The sequence below is a fragment of the Malurus melanocephalus genome, unplaced genomic scaffold, assembly GCF_030028575.1.
Source record: "Malurus melanocephalus ecotype Western Australia unplaced genomic scaffold, MMel_1.1 scaffold_1066, whole genome shotgun sequence".
Taxonomy (NCBI): domain Eukaryota; kingdom Metazoa; phylum Chordata; class Aves; order Passeriformes; family Maluridae; genus Malurus; species Malurus melanocephalus.
The window spans coordinates 57800-85617 of record NW_026624298.1 but is presented as its reverse complement, the minus strand read 5'-3'; the positions used below and the strand labels follow the sequence as shown (position 1 = coordinate 85617).

Genomic DNA, 27818 nt, shown 5'->3' with positions numbered 1-27818 from the left:
TTTTCTTTTTATTCAATTTTCAGCTTTTTTTTTTTTCATATTCAGAGCACACCGAACTGGTGCCATTTTTAAAAAGATCCATTTATTTCTTTGCAAGATCCATTAATTTCTTTGCATCTGTACAAATATGGTAAACAGCACGTTCCCACCTCAAAGTCACAAATGCTCTTCATCGTGCCCCTTCAAAGCTCTTGGCCAAAGTAGGGTATTTCCAAGGACTGGCACCTATTTACAAAGAACTGCGACTTTAAGGCAYGAAACAGAAAATGCACATTTCTTCCTTGAGCTAAAAACAGTGATAGCTGGAAAAGTGAGGAATGTAACAAGGGTAGAAGTTAAAAATATGAGTCCAGCTGCCTACTGCCATCCACATAATGTAAGTGGTGATTTCATCTGGGCTTGAATTTACACCCAGTTTCCTTATGGAATCCATCAAATGTGTTTTCAGGCTGTGAATTAACAACAGTGTGAGGTGGTGTGGTTCTTGGGAAGATCGCTGTGCACAGCTTCTTTCTGAGATGATGCTGTAACCCTGCTCTCCATGGTCTAATTTGGAGTCAYTTTTGGGTGCTCACTCAATATATTTATGTGTGCACCATGCTGGGGTAGCCACCACCACGCCAGCCACTCCTTGTGTGACACTGCTGCTCCCCAAACAYCTGATCCAAACCACTGCAAGGACAGTGCATTGCAAAGGGTCTCTCAAATTCCATTTGCTGCTCCTAAGTGGGCATATTTAACATTTCCAGTCCAGCACCTCTGCAATTAATTCCTCCTAAAAAGCAAGGTTTTCTTTCCTGAGCCCCAGGCCCACAGCCAGGACCACGTGTTACATCCTGGTGGAGAATATTTTACAGCACTGAATGAAACACCCCACCTTTCACATCGAGTGTATGAAAAATAACTGTAACATTTCACTTAGCTCCAAAAATAATCAAAGAAGCAGGCTGGAGGTCAATATTTTGGCCATGGAAAGGAAACCAACCACGAAAATTATGTGGCTCTCACTTCGCCAAGTTCTTTTATACGCCAAACTAAACACAGACTAAACACAAATGTCAAGGAAAATTGTGAAGAAAGGGAAGAGCCCGAGGATTCCATGAACCAGATGGCTTAGTCATGGAAATGGATGCAACTGTTGGTAACAGCTTTCTGTGCCTGCACCAACTTTTCATCTGATTGGTGTTTTCAGAAACTGATAGATTCATTAATGGATACTTAAATGCAGAATACTTGAAAGTTTCAGGAGAAAAAAAGGCTTGTTTGGTTTTTCTCCGCCCCCCTTTGMACAGGGCAATAAAATATTGGCAAAAGAACTTAAGCACATGGGGATGCAGAAGCCTACAGATTTTCCTCCCCCCAAATTTCCAAGTGGGAACACACATTCTGGCACACGCATTCCACAGAATCCTTTTGTAGCACATGACAAAAACAGCTTTACCTRCAGCTGCAAAAGGTGTGGGTCTCCCCTGTTAGGGCCATTCTTGGAACTGGTGACTGGTAACTGATGTTTGTCTTCTCATCATATGGAGATACAGACTAGGCTACACCAGTTTTTTGGACACTGGATCAGGTCTCCAGCCAATCTGAGAACTTCCAAACACACCTTTCTGACTTCTTATATTTTACTATACTGTTCAAAGTTTAAAAAAAAGGGTTTTTTTTCCCACCAGAATGCCTCTTTTATTTATGAGTACTTGTCCTGTGTTCTTAGTAAGAAAATTAAAACAATATATGTCCAAATATAAAAAGATGTAATTTCACAACAGCATCACCATCACTAGCAAAAAAATGAATGAGAAGTGGCTTAAATACCTCTAAATTTCAGAGCTCTTATTTCACAGTTGTTCTTAAACAGCTGGAACCAGACAATTTACCTCCGAGAAGCCCACRTTTTCTTGAAATGAAGTCCCAGTAAAGTGCTAATATTAGCATTGGTCTCTGAGCTCACTACAGAATTAAGCTGGAGAAGGATATGGGGTCTGAAAGAYATGGTTTTAATGGGAACACTTAGCAACAGTCAGTCTTCAGCACTGTCCAAACCACCAAATGAACACTGCCTGATACACTCTTCATTCTTCAAAACCTGGCATTTTGCAAAAGTATTGGCAACATTCATGTTTACAAAGTTGGCAGAAAACAAATGTTTATTTTGCTCCTAGAATTGATTATCACACAAAAAACTTAAAAAAAAAAAAATTCAAATCATAATGACCTGTCGGTACTGCTGTCACAACCGTGCTGGTGTTCTGATTCCTTTCAAAGCTCAACTGGTGCCCACGAGGGCTYACATAAAGGCCAGGGAACTGGAAATTAATTTAGGCTGCTTCATCACACTAAGTCCCTCCAAACAGTTTCATACAGCATTTTTGATGATCACATGTAAACAGAAAAAATAGCTGAGCTTTCTAGTAAAGAGGGAAACACACCACCTTTTTTTTCCACATCAGTGAGGAAACTGAGGTTTTGGCTTCGGCCATGAGCACGATGTACATGCTTCAAGAATAAGATACAGGGGTGACTTCTTCCCCTGTGTCCTCCCAGCTGATATTCTCATTTCAGGCTGAGTTGGTCCTGTTGCAATGACTGAACTGTGCACTGGAGCCAGGAGCAGGTTGGGCAGCCACAGACCATGGTACAGTGTTACACACCTGTATTTCACCGTGCCATTCTACCCCAGCGAGGCAAACACCGCCCAGCGTTCTCTCAGGCAGATCTCTGCTCCTTGGACCCTTGACCTCTACCATCTGCTGGTGTTTGAAACACCCACACTTCTGCTTTTCATTCCCCCAGGGTAGGGCTCCCAAGCCTCTGAGCCTGCCCTCCAAATCTGTGTCAGTTCAGTAGTTTTAGTTCACTCTGACCTGAAAATGAAAACGCTCCCCCCAACCGTGACTTCAGCGAAATGCCTGCATGTGTTGTGTCAGTTACAGTGATGCAATGGCCAGTATTAGTAAATTCGTAGCTAATTTTAAATTAAAACTCTGAAAAAAACCAGCGACAAACAGTTCCATGGCACGTACCATTCTTACCATGGGGATAACGCTTATTACCCTTTGTCCAAAGGGATGGTGGAAACAAGTATAAATATAGAAACTGTCTCAAAACTGCAAATCTAAGCCTATGTTAATGCTCTAAACTGTCACTGACTTCCACTAAAATTATTCAGATCCAAACATAAGCAATGATTTAGGACATCAATTTATAACGTAATGCTGGTGACCCTGTACCAGTCAGGCTGGATTGGTTTCTGTCCACAAAGCAAACTACAGAGTGACAATATTTCATCGCTGCTCTTGCAAGAGCATTTAGTCTGTCAATATGTTTTTTTAAAGATATACACACACATTTCCCCAAATTCAATGTGGCTGAGTACCCCCCACCCAGTTTTCAATAAATTTTAAACAAATTAGAYACCAAGCCCTTTCTGTTTGGATGCTTTGCTTTGTTTTTCCAGCCTGAATGAGTCTACAAATATTTTCTTAATTATACAAGGCCAATGTTTCACTTTGCAAACATTGAAGATGAAGGAACACTTGAAGCTTGAGCACCAGAAGGAAAACAAGGAAGAGTGCAGAGGGTAGCTCCATTCGGAACCACAGAGCTGTAACAATTATTGTTCCAGTTTGATACAAGTAACTCATAAAGACTTTTATTCTAAGTAGTCCCATTGCTCCTGACAACCAAAGTGATTCTTATATCGGACCTTCAAGACCCTCGAGCTGATACAGTTTGTAATCCTGCAGGACAACAACACAAACCAGTTCCCCGTAAGCACTGGAGAGATAAGAATACTTGTAATCTCTTGCAAAATGTCATCTCAGTTTATTCAAAACTTCACCTACTTCCTTAGAAAAAGGAGTCTATCATACTTGAAGTTTGTTCCTGTCTTGTTTTTTTTTTTGTTGCTGGAGTATCGAGTTCTTGACCTAAGGTTTTATTTATGTGTTAGGCTGAATGAGGGTAAGGAGAGAAGAGGAGCACCGTAATATTAGCAGATTAATTAACATTACTTGTGATGATGYTGATGATTTTCCCCATTTGTCCCTAATCTCTCCTTACAATTCTCATTTTGCTGCCTTTTTCGATTTTTCCAGAGTGCTGCCAACAAAGAGTTGTGAAAATTCCTTCCTTTGAGAACAACATTGATGATTTCCTCTAAGTCCTTGCTTCCATAGGAAGCAGATACCTGGCAGATTTGCAACGGAATGCTAAATCAGCTGTGGAAGTTCTGCACTGCTGTCTGTTTCTGAGAAAGCCGCAGCAGTTCTTCTCTGATTGCTTTGATAAGAGAGGCTGAGGAGTGACCTGGCTGGAGGTCCTCAGTGGAACTGGTGGTGTAGCAAAGGCCCTGGCCCTGAAGGCTGTTGTGTGGAAGCTGAGCAGGAGGTGCTGAGGGCTGCCTGGCTGAAGTCCTCGGCATCTGGAATACTGGTGAGGAGGAATATTCTTGGTGTCCATGCATAGGCGTCTGGAAAAAGGGAGAAAAAGCGTTATTGGGCTTCCCGAATAAACAGGATTATCCCAGAAAAGACAAGAAAGCAAAAAGGCAAAGAACAAGGGGTTGGAAAGTAACATGGAGATGCTTCTATCTGCTGCAACGGTTCTTCTGTTACATGAATGAGTGACATCTCTTATGGAGCACAAAACAAGTGTACACAAAATTGTTGGACTGCCTCGAGTTCAGCGATTTTAAAAAGCTTTCACCCCCTTTCCAATCTACAGCATGTTTAGGAACAGAAATGGATGGAGGATGGGAGAAACCCCACAGGACTGGAAATCAACAGTTTGGTTTCTCTTTCCATCCAGTTCCATCAACGTCCTACAAGACAGCAGGCAAATCACTTTTTTCCCCAGCTGTCATTTCTCTATATTTATAAGCAGTTTCACCTTCCCTTTACCTGCCTCCTTTGCCTGTTCAGACTGTACACTTGTGAGGACCCTGTGACTGACCAGTGCCCAGGAAAACACGGTCAAGCAGAAGAAGCAGCAGAAGAAAACTACTTGGATTTGAAAGAKTTGATTTTTCCATACTCAACATCTATTTTACAGATCTGAGAAACACTATCCCAGCTTGGGGACAATCAYTGTTTCAGGGCAGAAAGGGGTTAATTCTGCCTTTGCTCGGTAACATACATTTTCCAACGAAACAAGAGAGACGTGGAGCAGAAGCCTGAGWTTATGGCTTGTTTTTCTGCAGGAAAATCTGCTTACACTAAAACAAARCATGGATTTACAGTACACTGGGTGACTGCACCAACTCCCAGCACAGACACAAACGAGGCACATTTTGAAAGTCAAGATTTCAGCTCTGAAGCAAGAATTTCCTCTTGCCTGGCACGGCTGAGAGACAGCCAGAAGAGAACAAYGGACACAAAGGACTCGAACGTGGAGCAAAGCAGCAAAATCCCCTTTCCAGGGAGTCTGAACTGGGGAGGGGGAGCAGCAGAGCCACACCACAGGCACCACGAGTCAGTGAGCTCTACCTTTCTGCAGGGATAAGCCTTAAGGAGGAGCAGAGAGAGCAGCCTGATGGGGGAAGAAAGGACAGCAAGGTCAGCTTGAAGAGGATTTGGGAGCGAGGGGAAGGGGAGAGAAAACATCACAAAGCAGAGCCTGGCAAGGATATGGGGACCTGGAGTGGCAGCAGTGTGCAGGGAACACAAAAATGCATGGGAGCAAGCTCCTTAACATCTCTCCTCTCATAGTACAAATGAATAAAACCTAAGCCAWTTTGCATAAAGCAGAGCTAATAATAGATTGTGAGTCTCACACACAGCCCTCCTCCTTCACACAGTTAATTTTGGGAGACAGATTAAGGGGAAAAGAGGCTTTAATAGAAGAATGATAGGTAAAGGTTTTCCAAGTAACATCCTGTCTTATTTCTTATAAAAGAGAGGTGATTTCAGTAACAGAAAGGAATGAATGGGTCTCTTGATTGTTCAGAATTATTCATTTGGCAGTGAAACCCGAAACTAATTCATATGTGCAGCCTAGAGTTGGCAAACCTGACAAGTACTCAGTGGGTTTACAGAGAAGATATGACATGAAAAAATATTCAAAGGAAACACTCCTTGATACATGAGTCTTAACAGCAACCTAAATTATGTTCAGGTTATTTCCACATCAAAATGTACTATGTGATTCAGCTCCTATCTCACACTGCACTGAATTACCACTGTAAGAGTGGTTTCTTAAGGGAAGTTAGGAAGCCTGATGACCACAGGGCTGCTTTTTACATGGAGTTTATCAAGGTTTTTTAAATATCTCCAAAAAAGAACAGGGTGTATTTCTGTGATTTCACATGTAGCATCAATAGCACACTGGTTTACTAAACTACTACAGCAAATTAACAAGAGCAAAGAGACTGAAAAAGTTTTTGCTGTTTTCTTCTACTTTTAAACTTAGTAACAGAAACACACCAAGATATATAGTATTATATATACAAAAATACATAGCTTTATATAATATCTATAAAGTTTATATTTTTATCTAGAAAACTGTGCACAGTTAACAGCAGTACAAAACGACAAAAATTGTCATTGTTGAATAGTGATAAAATTGTGATACTGACTTGTGTAATAAATTGTGATAAAATTGTGATTATTCAATCTTCCTTCTTAAGGAATGAAGGTTTATGAGATGACATTGTAAATTTATTAATCTCCATTTAATAACTGCTGAACTCTGGCCAATTTCAACTGAATTGACTGTATAAATATATACACAGATATACATGAACAGATATATAAAATTCATAAAATCAGGTAGCTAATTAGGCATAACCTGATTTGTTATAACCTTATTTGCTATCACTGAATCCGATTCTGAGTGGCAGAAAGGTCAAGTTAGGCTGTGCCCTGGTGAATCTCTTAGCCAGCACATATCTCACAGGGGCTGCTTTGGGGGGCATGGGAGACAGCTCAGTTTGATGAGATTTAGAGACACTAGAGCAGGCAGGTGAGTAGAAAAACAGAGTGAAAGGGTAGAAATATCTTTGGGGAAACACTGGAAACCTGGAGAAGGCTTGGGAAAGCTGTAGAGCACTGAGATGGGTGAGGAATAGATGGGTGAGGACACTGAGAGGAAAAGGGCTATTGCAGGAAGACAAATGCAGATCTCTCTCCAGTCTGTGTGCAAGAAGAATCTTCCTAAATGCAGAGTTTAATTTTAGAAACTTGCTTAGAATGAGGGAACAGTAAGAATGTTTGCAGARGATCAGCTGAAAAGGGCACCATACGGAACATGACCGTCATTAAGCCTCATTTCCAAAAGGAGGAAAGACAAATTTAGAGCTCTGTCCTAGTGAAAAAATCCAAACTGTGAAGGTAATTATTAAACTACAGAAAGCTGCAATACCAAGGCTCTTTTTTTTTGTTTTTAATAGGAAAAAGTCATTGCAAAAAAAGCCCTGCTCACAGGAAAAGGAAAGTTCAGGCAATAGGTGAGCTCTCCTACAACTCACATAAGTTTAAGTTCATGATCTCCTCCTTTTGCCTTTTTTTTAATAAAATCACATTGCAGTAACACATGAACTACAGCAACCAGTGAGCAAAAAGTTCTGTCAAAGCTGAGGAAATCTTTAAACTGAGGTGAACTGCAAAAAAGACAACCTAGATTTAAATGACCTGTGAAGAGGGATAGACCCCACAGACCTAGAAAAGCCATTTCCAGAGAAGAGAGACAAATGCAAAGAAAGGTCAGTAAATGGTAACTCAGAGATGACTCTAAAAATAAAACATGAGACACCCAGATCTCTCATGCAAGTGCTCTTTTCAATATAAACTGAAATTATGATCTTGCATTCAAACACCACAGTTTCAAGCACAGGGWGCACAGTAAATTAGGGAAATAGATCTTTCAGCTTTGACAGTGGAAGTTTTTGGATAGTATCAAGTAGTGCACCCAGTTCTCAAAAACTTTATGCTGCTCCTCTTGAGCTCTTTTGGAGTGGAGGCAGCTCAAATTCACCAAAATCTCAAGACAAGCCCATCCTGTTGCGTTTCCTTTCTGCAAAGCTATGTCAAGACCATGCAATACTGCAAAGCAACTTCATGTAGTGTGAACACACACTTTGCTAAGCATGCAAAAGGAGGAGATCCTGCATTCTTTCCTCAGGGAAGAAACCGGAAAAAGATAGTTCAAACTAAGAAGCAAAAGAAGAAGCATAAAGTTGTCACTCCCAAGGGTACTGCAATAAATCTGTCACAGGTCAGGCTGCTCCAGGGTGCAAGAACACCAAAGAGGGACTGGTAGCAGGCAAGTGTCTGTCTCCTGGCGAGGCCATATACTGTCTTCAACCTCACASACCTGGTTAAATCAGAAATGTCAGCCTCTAGGAGCATCACTGCCAAGAATGTGARATCACCATGGCTGCCAGGTAAACGAGTATGTATTCATTTACCACATCCTGCTGACTTGGGCCAGGCCAGGAACTTGTTTAGAAACACCTCCAATGTTATGTGTAAGTTGTACCTTTTTCTGCTTGCCTGACTCCTGCTGTCAGCACTGATACAGGAGAGAAAAGAACTAAATGCATTCAAAGTAGGATGGTAGCMTGGGACAATTTAATTCAATGTTTTCCAATGACAATGATCTCAAAATACAGAGGCATATTTCAAAGAAGGAATGGAAAGCAGTATCCACCTCTGCTGGAGCTCAGAAGCAGAACTGGATGAACTGCAATTAATGGGTGAAGGCCTCAAGTGAGAAATGAAAAAAAGGTTAGGGTAAAATGCGAAAAAGCAGTTAGAGAAGCGAAGGTGAAAGAACAGCAAGCAGAAGTCAGAAGAGCTAACAAGGATTTGAAGAGCAAAGCAAAGAATGTCAGAGAAGCAACTAAAAGTACTCCAGGGCGGGGGAAAAAAGTTCCAAACAGTAATGCAAGAAAAAAAAATACCCAAACATTTCACTACTTTGGAAACTATGCAAATGTGTAACACAGTACTCACTGCATCTCGCCTAGCACATTCATCCTCTCCACGGTACTGGGGCCACCCTGGCCCCCCCGGCTGGCCATGCCCTGCTCTGCCTGAGGGGATCTCCACTGGTTGACCTCCGATCCTGCTAGCAATTCCCACCTGAGTGAGGTGCTGTATCTGAGAACCTTAAAAGCAAATATTTGGTTTTTTTTTTTTTTTCATCTTTATACACAGTCAGGTTTTGCAGGGCAGAAAACATGGTAACATAAAAACTTTGTCCGAAGCGGGAGACAAGAAGAAAACAGAGCTCTGTTTTTGTCAATTAATAAAAATCAGCAGAAAGAAGGCTGTCAATGTGGAAAAAAAGATGGGAAAGTTACGTGCATTTTGTGCAGCTCACATGAGTGTGATGCATTTCATGGCACTRCACTGAAAGAACAGGCTGAGACACATGCATCTCTAACATGGACCACTCTTCATCCCAAAAACATGCCAGCCCTTTCCAAACAGTGCTTGCTGCAAGCTCTGGCAGTGCCTTCACATCAATTACTCGGCAGCAAAGAAGATATTTGCTGATTTGCATCACACTGGCCAGACCCTAACTCTGCAGGCTGCCTCCTGTTCCATGGCTCTGCAGGATAAAACACACCACTAAGAGTGGATAGGAATTATCTTTCTCCCTGCTCTGCTCTGTGGTTAATTATTACACGATGCTGTCRTTAGCTAACGAGAAGGTCAGAACACACTGTATCTCCTTCCAACCTCAAAGCCAACCTCCTCCTTTCTCCTTTTCCTTCCCTTCCCTCCCTCCTGCTGCTTTCAAACACATGCAAGGATAGCTGCCACTGTTAATTGCAACAGACGGGTAACGACATGCCAGCTTTCCTTCTTCATGAATTTCCTCCCACGGGGAAATGTCATTTGTGTCTGTATTCTTAAAATCACTAAAACAGTATTTTATTATTCATTAGAAATGAAACACATTTAACCCAGAGATACATTAAACTGTGTGTATGCACAAAAAGGGAGGAAAAGACAAAAAACAACAGCGTGATTTACGTGATGGACAGTTAGATCACTTTCACATTTTTCTCTCAAAACCCTCCAATATCTGAGAAGTTTGATAGTTACACAAAGTTATGCTGAGGAACAGAAACTAAATATATGAATTACCTCAAAACTTTAAAGCAGAATACATATGAACATTCAGRCAATAGTGTGAATCAGAAAATAAAATAACCACCATTAAGCTGTAATAKTTACTACTTTCTTACTATTCTCATTCATTTAACATTTACAGGGAGATGATAGCAGCTATCAAAACTAGGTTTCTGACATAAGTATATGATCATATTTACAGTATTTTCCAAGGAAGAAAATACTCATCTGGGAGAAAWCTAACTGTGATGTTTGCATAGCAATACAATCTTTGATTGCTAGAAGTGTTTGCTGCTTAACTGCCATGTGATGTTAGCATTTTATTCATGATAGCCCTGGTGACTGCTATGGAAAAAAATTACCTCAACCAAATCAGGGAAAGTGATTTCATACAGAAGAGCAGCAATAGATAATATAATCTAAAACTAAGAGATACTGCTTTAATGCATACCATTCTACAAAGAGGAATTAGAAACATWGAGGTAGAAAAGTATTAAAAATTTTTGCTATTTAGCATGCTGATTTGGGATGCACCAATTAGTTGATGTAGCACAAAAGGAGTTCAAAATGGAGAGTTAGTACATATTGTACTATCTAAAACAAGTTATCTTCCATTCTTAGAGAATGGGGTTTTGTGAAAATATGCTTTGTGATAACCCCTGCTTGTAAGACACTAAAAAAGTGGCAAAGCCCTGCCTTTTTCTCCAAGGTCCTATGGAAGTAAASTCAACTTCGCTTTGGGTTAGTTTTTTTTTTGGCAATGAGGACAAGGACCACAWATCACATGTAACAGCTGAAGGAGAATGACATCTTAGCAGTGACCTTGGTGCAAGAGCAGATAGAGAAAAGGAWCAGTTCTTTTACTGCTTATTCAACTGAAGTGAAGTGTACCTGCAGTGCTCCCAACGGGTCGTGGCCGTGCCACGGATGGCATTTCCTCGGGATATAACCCTCTGGAGGAATATTGAACCTCAGGGGGTGCCTGCTCTCCGTGCATCAGCTCTGCAGGCTGAAGAAAACCTGGCCCGAAGGTCTGCCTGTGGAAAAGGASTCAAGGTTAAAATAAATGAAATCCCTAATTAGAAACAATGTGGGTGCACCTCATGCAACGATTATTTATGATGCCTTTTAATGTAACTGTAACTCTTGATGTTGAAGAAAATATTTTAACAAAATTTTACACAAGTGTTTTTCGTATGTTGCAATCTCAGTGCAGAGGAAAAAAGTCCACAGATCTTGAGATCWTGTTTTCCCSTTAGGGGAAAAAAARKWWYYTYMAKKRAAAAAAAAAWWAGAAAAGTAAGATTTCAGCAGTGATGTAGCTGCTTAACTCAGCAACAAAGTTGACTCTTGAGCTTCTGGGCACACAGTTTGGGTCTAAACCAAAGCATACAAACTGCATTACATGTGTATTTCATGAACCATTATTACTTCATGAAGCATTCTGATACTTTTTCAGAAAGTTTTCAAAACTGTGCTATTTACAATTCATGAAACGACTCAAAGCTGTCAATGACACATAGGAAGAAACCAATGTACACTGAAATTATAATTCCCTATAAATCAGGCGGGTGCTGGTAGTCACTGGTATTTGCTAAAAAGAGTTAAATCATAAACTGTAACAAATCTAACCTAATTGTGTGAGTGTCAATGAAGCAAAGTGAGATAAACACCCAAACTCAGGCACAAAGTGAGGGCTAGGGATGAGTTTTACAAGCCTTTTACCACAATGGCATCTGAGCCCTCCTAGGCTACAGATTGCAATGCATCCTATTCCTCAACACCTCATTTTAYACCCCTTTGTTTTACCAGAAAATCCTGTGACTGCATCTAATTCAGACTATTCTTGATTTGTGCTTTATTTGGAAAACTACCCACCTTTGYAGGACAGCCAGAAAGCAAAGAGAGCTGACATAATCCATTGCCTAATGAAGCACAAACGAGTAATTGTAAATAAAATTACCAGCTTTTTGGCAAACAGTGTTACTAAACAGAGGAGGTTTAAGGGCTTCAAGGTGTAACAATCCCACTGTGGAAGTGCTAGAATTTCCCCAGTTCCCTCACATACAATCCCCACCTGTCCCACTCAGCAAATCCAGAGGAAACCATTCCCAGCCACACAGGCTAGTTAAAATAAATGCTTCAGCAGGTAGGTAATGTTTAACAATATCACTTCTGTTATGTTAATCACTATAATCAGTAAAGGATGTGATCATCTGGCCCTTTATGCCCACAGTGTTGAGCTGGAATTTTGAAGCTGATGAATACTGCAATTTTTTGATGTTGTCTAAAGAAAATATTTTCATAACATTGTTGCAAATGTATTCTTTTTGCGTCAATTTTTCAGAGGACAGGAAGTAAATCCTTTATTGCTGATGTGTTTGCACTTGAAAGACACACATTTAACAACACTTTACCTTCTCAATCTTCTTTAAAGTCAAAGATCAACTAAGAGTATAAAACCAGGGTACAGCTATGCAATTCTATCACATGGACTTTCTAGACTTTCACACTGAAACTCAGTTTTTGAGTTTTGCACATCCAAAAAACCCCCCAAAATTATCTCCAGTCATTTAAGTTGGGAKATACCGCTCCAAAAATCAATTTCACACCACTAATCCATAATAGCTGAGTATCTCTACCTCTGTTCCATGATGCAATATCCATTTTCTGGCAAAAGCTGTCCATTGTGCCTTTACGTCTGTCTCGCTGTTGTGTGACCTAGGTCTTTTACATTTCTTTTTTTTTTCYCCAGGTTGGTTCCACCCCATTAAAGATGCTGATTGCATTATTACAGAGAAGAGARCAGTATGCTCACCCAACCATTATTCCATGCATTGGATATTTAAGGCAATGGGCTATGACATTGATACATGCCACCTAATCACTCTGACCTCAGGTTATTTTTCCTTCCTCTAACTGGTGCACTGCTTCTATCATTTTGTTTATCATTATCATCAGATTTTGAGAATAACTCCCACTGCACAACCACTKTCCTTGTTTTCTCTTGACCAAGCTTTAGGAAACTTTCTATTTTMATAAAAACTTAGAGGAGTTCTTTCTGTTAATGTCAATGACTTTGCAATGTTAACCTAATCTGTCAGCACTGGCAAAGGCAGCATCTGAACTTTTAATCATGTTGCCATTAACTTGTAATTTACATAAATTCAGACTGCCTGTGCCAAAGAATGATAAACATTTCAACAAAAAATATGTTGTGAAGACACTGTCTTGCTCAGGTGTATTAACATGGACCACAGCACTTTCATGCTTAATTTATCGTGTTTTCCCTGAATATGAAACAGGCTAACAAAGACAAAAATCTCCTCAATAACAAACAATTTGTTATGCTTTGCACTGGCAGCCTCAAAACTCATAATCTTCAGGGTAACCTAAATTACAACAAGTGTAGCACATGTCACATTGTGTGCTATTTCACGTATGCTCCACTCACACTGAAACTGTCACCTCCAGCCAAAAATTAAGCAAGATACTCAGAAACTCCTCTTTTTCTGCTTGCTGTTTTCAAAATCAGGTTGCAGCACAGTAAAGGAGAGTTCTTCACAGCCATTTTACCATCAAATTTCCAAGGCAGTGAAGACTTCAGGGTGAAGTYTGATGAATGACATGAACAGCCTTGGGAATTCATCTCATCTGGTGAACTCAAGAACGAAATGAGAGCAGCACAAGGCCAACATTTTACCAGCCTGGCTGTAGCAGCTTGGAGAGGGAGAGATAAATCAGTGAGTATCAAGAGTCCAACTTCACATGTGGTTAAAACTCATGAACCAAATGTGAAGTTAGCAGTCACCTGGACAACTGCTTTCCTCCCTTTACACAATTCTCCCACAGCAAGGGCAGGAGAAGATGGAAAATTTGTTTTCCCCCTGATTGTATAATAATAGGGCTGCAAGGCAGACTTTCTCTGYGAGGGTCACTGTGCTCTGTCATTTGTTCTCAACTCGGTTAAAAATAGAATGAATCTGTTAGTCAGATAAAAGCTGTTGTGAATGAGTGTTGCCCTGAGRATACAGAAACAAGATGAAAGCARGAGTATTGGGAGAATTACATGCATSTGAGTAACTGTTTCAGGCTCTCCAAAAGCTCCAMCTCAGTGGTTTACTGAACATTTGGAAGGTTATCTCTGTAGCTGAGGGGCTAAAACATGTTTCTTTTAAACAGAGGCCTGGGTTCCATACAGCATACATATGTCAYTTGTGCTCCATAAATAAATTAGGCAGACTGGAGCTGGACTCCTGTTATTTCTCATTTATCCAGTACTTTGCATAATAATATACCAGTGCCAGTTAAGAAATTTGGAGTAATAGCAAGGAAAATAATAAATGATAATTTTATCAGCAAAAAGCTACCTTGGTAGGAGACCTGGCGCTGTTGGCGGAGTCATYCCAAATTCCATGTATCTCTGTCAGAAGAATGGAAAAAAACCATCAAATTAAAATTAAAATGCATTCCCTGGGAAGTCCACAGTCAGCCTTTTAAGTCATGAATGGCAGAGATCACTGAGCCTTTATGGATGACTTGATGGCAGCCATATGAACTTCAGTTTTACAAACAAAGAAGCACAGGATCTGGGGATCACTGCTACAGCTAGAATCTCTTCTGAGGGATCAGAGTCTTAACTTAAAAACCTTCCAGAAATACTTTTTCTCATTTGCACAAGATGAAGAGCTGCTCCAATGTCTACTTAGCTAAAAACCAAGCTTTRCATTTGGAAATCTCTGCCGACCTCAAAGAGCATCAGACTGCAGCAGAGAGACCACAGGGCTCAGACGCAACAGAACTTGAGACAACCTAAAACATTACCCACGTGTCTCAGTGCTCCATCAAAAGCAAAAAAAAAWCATACACAGAAATATGGCTTTTCTATCCCTCACACCCTGGAAACATTTGGATATTCTGCTGAGAAATGACTAATGCCAAATACATTATTTTTTTCATTGTCAAAAAAGGAATTACCAAAAACACTAAAAAAAAAAAAAAAAAAAGCAAGTTTTACTAGTTTTACTCTCGGATACAGTGAAAACTCCTAACTGAGAAGAACAGAAAAGTTATCCAAAAGGAGAACTCCTATCTTCTCTTGTGGTTGAGATGGGAAAAGGGAAAAGAAACCATTTTGTGATGGTCATTTCTGAATTCTCCTTGTTCCAGGAAAGCTCCACATTTGTGCTAAGTCCTGACAGCAAGGGCACAACAGCAGCGGCCGTGGCTTGACCGCTGCTAACTACCTGCCCAGARACACCTTCCAAACCACATCCCTGATGCTAAAAGTGCTGTTCCTGCCCCAGGAAGGGATCCCCGCTGCTCACCGGCTGTCCCGAGCCCCCGGCCGGTGTGGAATTGGCGGCGGGGCCGCTGGGAGCCACCAGGGCGAAGGCGTCGTCCAGCAGCGAGTGCATGGTCTGGCGCGCCTCCTCGATGGACGGCTGCGGCGGCACGTACTGCGACACCGGCTGTGATGGCAGCCCGGGGAACTTGGCCAGCTCGGCTGACGAGGATGTCTGTGGCTCAGGGGGCAGGTCTGGGTCAGACTGCAGYGAACAGAGACAGGGTGAAGGGCAGACATGGAGAGGATCTCACCTGTTTCCACCAGCTTCCGAGCCCCTGTGGGACTTGGGTCCGAGCACTGTCTCTACCAGAACCATGGCATCTCCCCTTCCCCTCCCCACTCCAGCACAGACACAACACCGACAGCTCAAACACTTCATTCAGCATCATCTGAAGGACTCTGATTTCAGGAGTTACTCAGCGGTAACATAAATCTTGCGGTTTGCAAGCGAGTGGTGAAGGCGTGCAAAGAGCGTTTCTCCACGCAGAAAAAGACAATCAGCTCTGTCTGCATCTTTCACTTMTTTGCAGCTTTTGCAGTTCTGAGAAATTAATTCAGTCTTTAGCTTATAACTGACCACATCAGCAATTATCACCTCCTAGAAAAACACACAAAGGAAGCTTCGAAGGAACCAAGTGGTTGCCTGCATGGAACTTGAACTTGGGTGCAGCACCTGAATGGGATTCATAGAAGTGCTTCACTGCAGCAATACCTTAGGCATGCATCATAATTACTACCTGGGATCTTACCACATGGGCTTATTGTTCATCAGTGAGAGGAAATTAAACGAGCTTTACAGCAGCAGACTTATTATCAGAGCTCATTCTTACCACTGCAGGATCAGTCGTCAAGAGGCACAAGCCCCTACTTTATTAGGAACTTAGCATTCTGAGCAGTCTCACTGCAGATGCCAAAGGGGCTGAGCCTGCTGTGTGCCATGTCTTAATTAAACAGCTTCAGATGATAATTCATTCTACTGCAGCATGACATTAAAATCATCACACTCATGGTTAAAGGCAAAGGGAAATTGCAGAAATCGACATCAGAGTCACCTGACCRCAGATGCAGCAAACAGTGAAATTATTAAACCATTTTTAAAGATGAGAACTGTCCAGGGGCTTCTAATATTAGCATTTGGCTTCATGAAATCTGCTTACAAGTGGTTAAATATGCCTAAATACTGTTTGTAACATGGATATGATTGAACAGAAGTATTCTCCAGCGTCTTTCTTTTTTAGAYGTGAAACAAAATTAATTTTCAAGACACTGCACTAGAATTGTTTCAAGTTACTGCAGTACAAAGACGTGTTTCTCTTTCATTAATAATTAATTCMCAYWTTTGAAAGATGAGAAAACATTTCACAAGAAGAACTGAGTCTTCCACTCTGTTAAGAGCAAAGGATGAAATCTTCTGTAACGTATGAATATATAACACCCAGCAAATTGGACTAGAGTGGAACTATGTTCAAGACATTGTGGAACATGCYGAGCACACTTTCATGTGCATAACACAGTGGCATTAATGAAAACAAGGCTTTGGTTCTTGGCCTCYGTAATATAAAGGAATACTTGGCAGAATTTTACTGCTTAATAATGACAGACTGTGAATGAAATTCTTATTTCACTTTGATTTATATGCTAACAATATGACTCAAACTCATATCATATAGGCCATAAACAGAAGGCCAAAAACCTCCCAATGTCACAACTGTCATCATTATCAGAACATTCCTGCCCTTAAGAGACATACATACAATATATGCAGAATTATTGACTCCTGGAGGCCTTTTGTATGTGCCATCACTGTCAGTGGTGATCAGYCTGTCCTTTTCGGCATCGATGGGACTCCCGTTTATCTGATGGCGACGGCGCTGCTTCGGAGAACGTTTTGCACGAGAACTTAACAGGAAGAAAACAAAAAGCAGAGAAAGAGAGACAAAAGGTAATTGCATTCATTTCTGTCATTTTTTTTTCTCATCCCACTCAAGGTTGAACTCCTCTGCCCATTTCCTGTAAGTCAYCCTTGCCTCCGGTTTCTCTTCCCTCTTCCAGTTTTTCAAGTCCCATTAGGCAGCTCAGTTCTCTTTCCCCAAGCTTCTCCTAATACCACACTCACTGGCAATTCTCCTAAATGTCCCATTCTTCCCTGAAATTTCCTCCAGTGTCACCTCTCTCCTGTATCCATCTGTCCAAGTTGCCCAGCGTGTCACACATCTGTGGCTGCAGAACCCATCCCACTGCCAAACGAGCCTTTTGTGCTTGGTACCGAGGGTTTAACCCACYGAGGAACCCACAGCACTGGAGAAAAGCCACTTTATAGCAGTGCAGGAGCACACCCAGGGTACCACTGCTTCAGGAACAAAGTGCCACTGTTCACAAGCCCTGAACAGAACATAGGGAAAACTTTCTCTGAAAACACAAGGCCAGGAAGGCAGATCTGTGAGGCTGACAGATGTGCCTCATAACCTTTTATGTATTCTCTCTGGGTAATCTCGTTGATTTGTGAATTTGCCTTTAACATTCAGAATCTTCATGCTTTTTAGGTTGTTCAAGGTTCTCCTTATTTTGTGTATTTCCACCCCCACCCCCTGCTTTATAAAAATATTATTACTCGCTGGTTATATTACTTGCATATATATTACTTGCAGATTTCTTTTTTTAGTACTAATTTGCAATTTGGGTCCCTCTACACCACACAAGAATTATTCAAACGAATGGCAGAGCAAATACTAAATTCTTTTAAGGCTGTTTTCATACATTTGGGCTCATTTATCAAAAACTCACTGCTGAGAACTTGTAAAAAAAATTTGAAAACAAAACATAGTGGCCATATACAAAATAAAAATGTTTAGAACAACTCAATCCTTTTCACCTAGATAATTCAAATTCAACTAGTTACTGAAATTATTTTAAGTTAAGAAGTACGGTTCTGATCAACTTTGGGTGCTGAATCAAAAAGAAAATTTTTCTTTCCATCTTGGAAATCCCTACCTCTTCCTGGGCTCTATGAAAACAGTRGGCACGCTGCCTCCAGGGTCCAGGATCTTGTCAATCTGCATCTGTGCCTTGCGATATATTCTGTGCTGCTCCTTGGAGTCCACCACCACCACGTCATCCACCACAGGGAATTCGTAGTGCCCTTTGCGCTTGGCACGGAGGCGAATCTTATTGCGGTGATGCTCGATCTCGGATTTATGCCTCAGGGCTGTTTGTATCTTAAAGAAGGAAAGAGAAAAATTAAAAAAAAAWAWAAATAAAAAAAGAACAACATCTTTTCAGTCTATTTTTTCAAACTGGGTTTTGCTGCTCTTCCATAAACCTCTCGTCCTCACCTCTGTGCCTACCCCTGCCTCCCTCCTCCTCCAAATCTCTGAAGGACTCAGATAAGTCACACGATTTATGAACACACTTTCTTTCCTGGATATTTTGCAGCCTCCCCATTGTCTCYCCAGGTAGATGTACCATTACACACAACACCATTGCCAGCACAGCAGGTGCAATTAAAGGCAAGTGGCAGTTTGTTAACAAAGGCAGGAGGAGCACAAAAAACTCCGGCTGCCTGCCAGAAGTAATACTGCTCTGAAAAAATAAAAACTAACCTGTCTGTAGTTAGCTATGCTAGGCAAACAGACATATTTTTGATCAACAGTGTTAAAATCTGTCACCTTTTCCCTTTAATGACCTTCATCACAGAAGAACCAAGAATTAAAGAGCCAACAGAGCTCATAACTCAGTGCCTCTGCTGAGCACGAGAGGCTGCCATGAGCTACACAGGAATGCAGCAGCAACACAAGGGTCCAGGTGCCCCAGATGAACAGGGCTCTACATCTTCCTGGAGGTTGAGTTTTCATGCCTCTCCTACCTTTTGTCAAATTTCAGGGAGTGCATCTTGTCATCTGGGTAAAGCTATCACAGTTTGTGAGTCCTGGCCCAACACACACTGAAATCATTTTTATCATTGGTAAATATCTGAGTACCACATCAGGTAGAAACAACTGCTCAACCTGTGCCGGACTAGTTCTGGAACACATCTGCATCAGCAAATTATGAACCAAATAAAGATCCATTTTTGTGTAGTCTACCATGAAAATCAAGAAACAAAAAGCACATATAGGACACAAGTCAGACTTGCTCTTCATATTTAGAATCATGTCTTCTGCCCATATAGATAGATTTCTGTTTTGTGACTCTTCTTGCCTCTGCCCCCTAGTTATATGTATTTGCCTCTCTCCAGCAAGGTATTGAGAAACACAGACTCTTAGCAAAATTCAGTTACAGGTTTCAGGCATCTTTCACTCTATGAATATGTCATCTTACACCCAGTACAAAACCAGGATGCAGGGATGTGGTTTTACAGTGCATCTCCACCTCTCCTCATGCCCCAGGGATGCAGGGTGTTTTTTTGTGTATTTACTGTCAGGTGAACACAGCAGAAGCTCAAAGCTGCAAATTCATAACCCAGAATGTTTTGAGATTATTTCTTTGTATWACCAACATTCTGAGTCCTGAAAGGYASAAGAAYAGTGTAGAATGAAAAGCAAGGTGGGCCACATGTTCCAATTATCACACGTTAATTAGTACAACTCTCGTTAAGCCACATCCTGCTGACTAGCAAAAGGATGCTAACACAAGGTATCCTGACCATCAAATCCTAAATTTTGGTCCAGGCATCTCTTAAAAAATAATTCCTCTGGGTGGAAACAGGATTATCTTGTACCTTGTCAAGATTTAACCCCACAGGAATTTACAAGGAACTCCAGATAACAGGAAACCAGATACTTTTCCTTTCCCTCTTGTCTAGGGCATACAGACCTCCAAAAACATTCAGAGCACTTTAAAGATACCTCTTTATTGATTTTGTTGGTCTCTGCCACTCGATCAGAGAGCACTGAGTTCTGAAGTGGRGGCGCTGCCATGGGCTGCATGGCGATCAGCTGGATCTTGCTGGGGACCCTTCTGCTGGCATCAGARGAGCGTGACATCCTGTCCACGTGCTCGAAGATGGAGGCTGAGGAGTGCTGCTCGTTCCCACTGCTGCTCTGAGGAGGTCCTAAATCACCACAACCAACASGGAGTGAAGCAGCGCTGCCTGGGTTATCCCAGTCACATATTCAGCTCTACAGATGCTGTGCTCTAAAACCATCCCCCCTGGTTTCCATCTGTGTCTAATTTGCCCTACAGGCCTTCCCAGCTGACTCACATTTAGTGTACAACAAGTTTACCCCGTGGTTTGCAAATTATAAACACTTTCMCATTACATTTCCAGAAGGTGAGCTGTCATTCTTTATTTCTGTAAATCAAGCTCTTGGCATTTGCAAACGCCCAAAATCTCAGTCTACTTTACTCCATAAAAAGCTGTTTAAGTACATTCTGCTAATGATTCCCCTTATCAGTACTTAAGAAGATGCAAATTGCTCAAATGGGGGTTCAAAGAGCAATGAAAGATGTCTCAATGCAAAACGTATTTTTTAAGTGACAGGAGTGATATAGAAGCAAACAAAAAACCCTTTAGAAATCCACACAAAACACGAAGTATTTTACAGACATATTACTGATTAAAGCTTTTAAAGCAGACCTCTGTGACAGGATAAATAGTAATAAGCAAGCTGTATAAATATTGTCATGTAATTTGTTGAAGAGGTTAAACCAACTCAAATAGAATCAGCAAAAGGCATTATGGAAACCAACACACATGGAAGTTGCACCCCAGTTCATGAAGTTAATTACTTCAATAGAAATGGGTCATCTCCCTCAAGACTTGAAATCTAAAGGATCACCCCAAAGATTTGCAGTTAAACAGAGATTTAATGATTTTTTTTTTCTGAGTTTGACCTAAACCAGAAATTATGCAGATGAGGCTTGCAAAAACTATTGAAAACTTGCGAAATAACCTTTTGTCTTATCCACGTGAGGAAGCCACAAATTCTCAAACTGATTTTCTCTATGAAATACAAACAATGAGAGATCAAAACTTGTGAATCTCCTTATGGAGGAAAATGACAGTGTGGAAGGACGTAGTCCCACATCACTGCACAATCTTCTAATAAGGKAGTATAATTCTCAAGATTCAAATCAGGAAAAAAAATTGATTCGGATACAGAATCAATTGTTGATCAACATGATCTTACTTAGAGTAGACAAGAAGGGGAATAAAAATAAAATAAAAATRAAGCAGAGATGCKTTTGCAACAYGTGCTGGTAATGCAGGAYAGGGTTCAGCAGGGAGCAGSACAAGAAAGGAATGGWATGCCTAATTCTATTCACAGCACGCTGCTTTTGGGCTGGAAAGCAATCTGGCCACAGGTTAAGCAAAATTCCTGTTTGTATTTCTCAAACTCAATCAAAGCAYTGTCAAACATACACATTTATAAAAGGCATGCATAGTTTATAAATGTGATTTCTCTGTGTAAGAGTTCTTAAAAAGAAGGTAAACAGTTCCATTCAAGACCTCGGTGTCCCAAATGTTTTTGCTACACACAGAGCCTAAATGAAACATATCCATCTGTCTTTYGCAGCTATTTATATCATCTTAACCATTTGTCATCTCTCAGAAKTGTGCAAGCACTGCCTCTCGCAGAGAGGGGCACAAGATACATTCAGCAGTTTGTGGGAATCTCTCAGAGCAACTGTGGAGATTTCAACAGAAATCCAAACTTCTTCATCCATCTTTCCCATTTTTCCCATACATTAGTCATTTTTTCCCAACCTTCTCACTCTAYCAGCTGTTCCCAAGCTCACTGACCTCCAAATAAAATTTTAAGGTTATTTTCATATTACTTGGTTAGTGAGGTCCAGTATTTTCAATCACATCAAGCATTCACTTTGAATCTTTATCATTTCACCCACAACTTTCCCTTTTACACATATAAGGGCTTGGCAGGGGCCTCTTAGCCAAAAGAATTCTTAAACTCATTTTGTAAAATGGAATTTATCCCAATGACAAATTTTGACAARACTCTATAGTAACATCTTTTGTTACTTACTCCCTTTTGCAGGAAAGATACACACAAAAAACCCTCATAAGCTGAATCTGACCTTGAAATCCTCTCTGTGTGCACACACTGAGTATGTTTGTAAATACAAACCAAGATGGAAATACAGGAAAGTAGATAAAGTCAGGCCACTGTATATGTACAACAAAAGGAGAAATGTTTCTAACTCAACACATGAATGAGGACCTACAGAAGCTCTGACAGACAGGCTAAGTGTAATTTCTCATTTCAAAGTTCTTACATTACACTATTATTCATGTTCAGAAAATCTTCCTGATGAAGCTATCAGATKACACGAATGAAATTTTGATTTCAGACTAGTTCAGCTGAGACTAAAAAATAAGGGAGCRGTAACTAATACTCTGGCAGTGGTCAAATCATGTTTGAACAACTAGATCACACATCAGGATCGATATTCATCACTGTTCCCTGAGCTGGAACTGTTAATTGAACTGAAATGTCAGGAAGCTGTGATTTCATCAGAAAACCAAACCAGGTGGAGACAGAGAAAGGCCACTGCTTCCTGCACCCTCGAGAGACACAGCAACCGAGGTGCAAAAGGACTCATGCAAAATCAGATAAAGTCAATGGGATCCTTCAAYTCATCCACTGGATCCAGTATCATACCAGAGAATGTAATTAGAAATAAATTTCACACAGTCTGTCCCAGCAGGTGATGTCCCCAGGATGCAGCTGCTGACTCCTGACACCCACCAACAGAAAGCAGGTTGGCTGTTAGGAGATGGTCAGTGCTATCAGAGGACACTTATTTTATCACTAGATGTGCTATACATTATCAAAACCAGCTTTTTCCTGCCCTGTGTTTGCCATGTGTCAATCCTGGCAAAGAAAACACCAGTTCACCACAAAATGTTTGTGTTTCTTTGCAGGTAGCTCCTGTTTTTCTTGGGCTTCCAGTAAATACATTAATTCTAACAGTATTTCCAACTTGTTTACTCAAAGATGGTTTCAGGAMCAACAGCTGCCTTAGTTTTGCCTCTACAGTGATGTTTTCCTCAGTAATTTGAAAGAATTGGGAGGAAGAAATTAGAAAAATGTGCTGGATTACTGTAATTTGTGCWACTGAGACTTTTTTTATACTTCAATAGCTCAAAAGCAATTTTATTTTCTTAGACAACAAACCCTTCCATCCTTAAGACATAATTGCAGCTACTCCAACACCTCTATTCATATTTGTACTCAATACCAGCTCTGGTTACTTACCCACTCTGTTTGCTCCTGACAACATAAAGGAAAAAGAAGAGACAACACAGTAATTATGACAAATAATTTAGCTAGAACGGCAACTGGGAAAAAAAAACATAGCAGCAAGATGATTGCATTTAGTTTTGAATGAAATGCATGAACTTGGCTTGAACTGCCAAATCTCAGCTGCACAAAAAGGGAACTGAATCTCCAATTTAGTAGAGAGCTCTCTGCAGACAGTGCCTCCAATTCTGAATGCTAAAAATAGTCCCTATGATTTGCAAACTAGAGGCAYCAAATGTTGAGAAAAGCATGCATTTTAGACATTAAGGGCATGATAGGTAGAAAAGACACATTTTACACAGTCTCCTTGCTGCCTTTACCAGGTAATTCAGATGCAGCAACATTTAACATTTCTACACCAAAACGAAACGCTAAACCTAACATAAAGTTTTAAGCAAAATAGAAAATGAAGAGATGGAATTTCCCAAGTAAGAAGAAATGGGAGAACACTAAAACAGAGCAACAGAATTGAAGTCAGACAGGTTGGAACAACTCAAAYCCTCCTGAAACATTTTATTAACTTCTCAGATATATAAATATATATAAATGCATTTCAGGGTACCTCCAAGAAAAATAGTGGCACTTTTACTGGAAGCAAGATGGTTCTTTACAAAAAAAATACCAGTGTTATCAATATATTAGCACWGAATTTTGATGTTCTAAAGTACAATCACGCAGGCATTTTGATGACTGAATTACAACTCATTTTTGTAAAGCTTTCACCTCTTTGGGGTCTTGGTTTTCATCTCACTTTTTCCAAGTTTAACTGTTACAGACACACCCTTGTGGTCTGAAATCCTGCTGTGACCTCTACTGCCCATGGAACTGTCTGCAATTCTGCTGCTGTGAGAGACACCATCAGGCCTAACTGGGAAGAGTTTTGCTGGGACAAAAGGAGGCAAAATTCATTCCTCCTCAGCCATTTGTTTTAAAAATTTGCTGAAATGAAAGGAATGTGCAGGTCTTCAATTTCAACAGAAGACTGAAAACCAAAAGAGGAAGGGATTTTCCGCAGCAAAAGGCACAAAAATCAACAGGCAAAGATGAGTTTGGAAAAGTTACAGCAGCAGAGTGACTCTTCAACCTGAATAAAGCACTAGAGCATACAAAGAGTAAAAAAAAAAAGCAACAAACCCTTCTTCACTACTCKGCGTGGTTTGCCCTCGTTTGGAACAGCTGATGGCCTTGCACTTTCTTCTCCTGTCTCTCTGCCACTGGATTGTTCACTCGCAGTGGATTCRGCATCTGATGGTGAAATTCTGGCACAAACATTCAAAAACAAACAAACCAACAAGATGTAACACAAGTCTGCAAAAAGGTACAGCTCTCACATGCAAATCCTGTGCTAAAATAGCTTGTGAAGCCTGCTAAATTTTTCTTCTGTTTAWAAGTAAATTTATAGCATATTATTATAGCTAGGTATTCACTGCCACAATGTTAGTGTTGTCATATGTGAAAAAATGACTGCAACAGGATTCACATGTGACAATGTTATAAAGTAATCTTTCCTTTAAAATACACACTAGAAAAGGCTCTGCATTTGTAACCAGCAATTTACCTCTCAGAATGATAATAATTAGGAATACGAAACCCATATAGATAACTAATCTAACATTAAGCCTTGCTAACTTGGTGTTGTCTTGCTAACAATGCAAATTCATATAAAAACCTATCTTACATCTATATGAAAATCTCACATTTTCCTGCCTGGTCAAATGTAAAGCCATTCAAAAATGCTTCTTTTATGTATTTATCCCATGCAGTCATAAGATTCTTAAGATTTGTTATGTAAAATCTACAATCTCAGGGCCCGGAGCTTTTTGTGAGCAATACAGAAAAATTTAAAAAAACCATGATTTTCCCAACAAAATACATCATGTAAAATTCAATAATAATGTAAAATTGATCTGATGGCATAAAAATAAAAAAATACAGGACCCACAYCACTGCCTGGGTGAAACCAAAGCCTTTTCACATCAGCCTTTGTGATGGTGTCTCTAGTGACCATTTTGTCCTATGAATGCTCATTCTATTCCAGCAGGGAGTTAATCATGGAAAGTGTGCACATGTCTGTGCATTAACCTCATTAGAGCAGGATTKGCCTGGCCTAGATGGGTATCTGAACTGGTTACTGAGGCTCTTGGCTAAATATCAACCAGCCTAGATCAGACAGACAAAGATAACTCATATGCAGCCTGACAAGCCCAYTGAAATTAAATCTACCCCTTGCAGCAGGCAGGGCTCTGAATTCACCTTCTTTTTTCTCCTCCCCAAACAATGGCCTGATCTGCAGGACTGTAATACTGATGTCACATCCCAATTAAAAAAATAATAGCAAGGAAAAGAGGATAAAAGGTCCTCAAGGAGCTTCGAGATCTGTATCAATGCATCCTTTTCAGTGAGAGAGAGGGTGTGCAGAGCTATCATCTCCATCACCTTTGCCTTGGTTCAGCAGAGCATGAGGCTGGAGATCTCCTACCCTCTTTGTGTTTCATCTCACTGTGCTCTGCATTCCCCTCAACTGGGAATCCAAATTATTGCTCTATCCAAATTATCAGTAAGTTATAGGAACATAAACAGAGCTGAGTCAACAGCATTTCTTGTCAGTGCTGCAGTTGAACACGCTCAAGCCAAACCAACAGGTCCAACTCTCAGCTGGAGGTGAGGGAAGTTGTTCTCTCTTGTTTGTTGTTTGTTCCAGACACACAACATGTACTCACATCACCACCAGATCTCCTGACATGTAACAGACAACCCTGAACTGAACTGTGATGATCTGATTTCTGTGTTTCCTCACAAAACATYGAGCAGCTAAACCCAACATAACACTGCATGATGCCATTTCACATTTCAACTTCTGCCTCGGGGAATAAATGTTTCAAACTTCAAGCTGACAACGGGCATGGCAGGGAGATGATGGCAACATCACCACAGTTAAGCCTTAAGGAAGATTTGTTCTTCAGGGAATACGAGGGAGAAGAGGGACATTCTCTTTTGAAAACATCTCAAGTGTCTCAACTGCAGGTCAGGCACTCTCACCTCTGTGCCCAGAAGCTCATGGAGCAGATTGTTCTGGAAACTGAGCTAAGGTATGTGAAAAATAAGGAGGGGCTTGGTGACAGCCAACATGGCTTCATTAAGGGAAAATCACACCTGAACTACTCAGTGGCCTTCTACAACAGTATCACAACATGTCATTAAAATGTTGGCTTCTGAAATTTTTCCTTCTTAATTTTCTGAATTCTTACAGACAAAATCCAGTAGCAACCTYCAATTTCAACTTATTTCTTATGCTTATCTGCATATAAACATAGATGCCTTCCCTTATCACCTCTGTGCTAGGCCACTTCTGAACTTTCAAAAAGAAACACAGGAACATTTGTCTTTCAGATTCATATTACTTTGTTTTAATTTACGCAAGCTACACCAAAACTAGTGAGCTCATTTTTCCTCCATTATTTTCCAATTTTGCCCACCTTCCACTGTACCACTGGCAGTCTTCTACTTACAAGGCCTAGAGGGAGTTAAGAAAACAGGTTTAGCATCTGGAAGGGGGATACTGAGCTTTATGGAGCCCACGTGGGGAAGATGAAGCAAGGATCTTAAGACAASTGGGGCTTTAGAGGAAGCACAGAAGGCTCAACAGAGGAGCAAGCTGCGTTGCAGAGATCTGCAGCTCAGTCAGAATCACCACTGGTTTCTCTCTCAGCTCATCCAGCTCTGCCCTCGACTGTTTGTTTTTTTTTTCTCCCCCTGTGCAGTAACACATAGGTGTAAGCACAGGGAATGCAGAGCTGGAGACAAAGGAGTGAACATGTGAGAGTGAGGGAGAGGAAGAATTACCAGAAAGYGGAGTTCAGAGGGGCTCTTCTCCTCAGAGTTCCATTTTTTTGCCACCTAAAAAAATTAGGTTTACCTTGCCACTTAACCCCTTTTTTTCTGTGCACAGATCCTTCTTTACTGCCCAGCTTTGTTACATCATGTATTCCTACAAACACAATCCTTGCCAGAAAGGGACTCTTGCATCAGGTGATTATTGGAAAAGGTGAGGACATTTCTGCTGATGGCTGACAGACACTTCTCCACTTGCACAACTGTAAATCATCATTCCTTTCTCTGAATAAGGCTCAT

The 27818-nt window shown here is 40.7% G+C and overlaps 1 protein-coding gene across 1 annotated transcript in view; it reads right to left on the bottom strand.

Moving 5' to 3' along the window:
• Nucleotides 1–48: 48 nt before the first annotated feature.
• KIAA1549 (KIAA1549 ortholog) overlaps nucleotides 49–27818 on the bottom strand; it is a gene marked incomplete at its 5' end in the record, with an annotated part of 72381 nt that continues 44611 nt past the window's right edge. Inside the window, 9 exons of the mRNA XM_057386825.1 lie at nucleotides 49–4471; nucleotides 8952–9106; nucleotides 10971–11116; nucleotides 14450–14502; nucleotides 15407–15628; nucleotides 17181–17325; nucleotides 18418–18641; nucleotides 20271–20476; nucleotides 24822–24946. Coding sequence (XP_057242808.1) covers nucleotides 4217–4471; nucleotides 8952–9106; nucleotides 10971–11116; nucleotides 14450–14502; nucleotides 15407–15628; nucleotides 17181–17325; nucleotides 18418–18641; nucleotides 20271–20476; nucleotides 24822–24946 — 1531 coding nt within the window. The remainder of the gene's footprint in view (nucleotides 4472–8951; nucleotides 9107–10970; nucleotides 11117–14449; nucleotides 14503–15406; nucleotides 15629–17180; nucleotides 17326–18417; nucleotides 18642–20270; nucleotides 20477–24821; nucleotides 24947–27818) is intronic.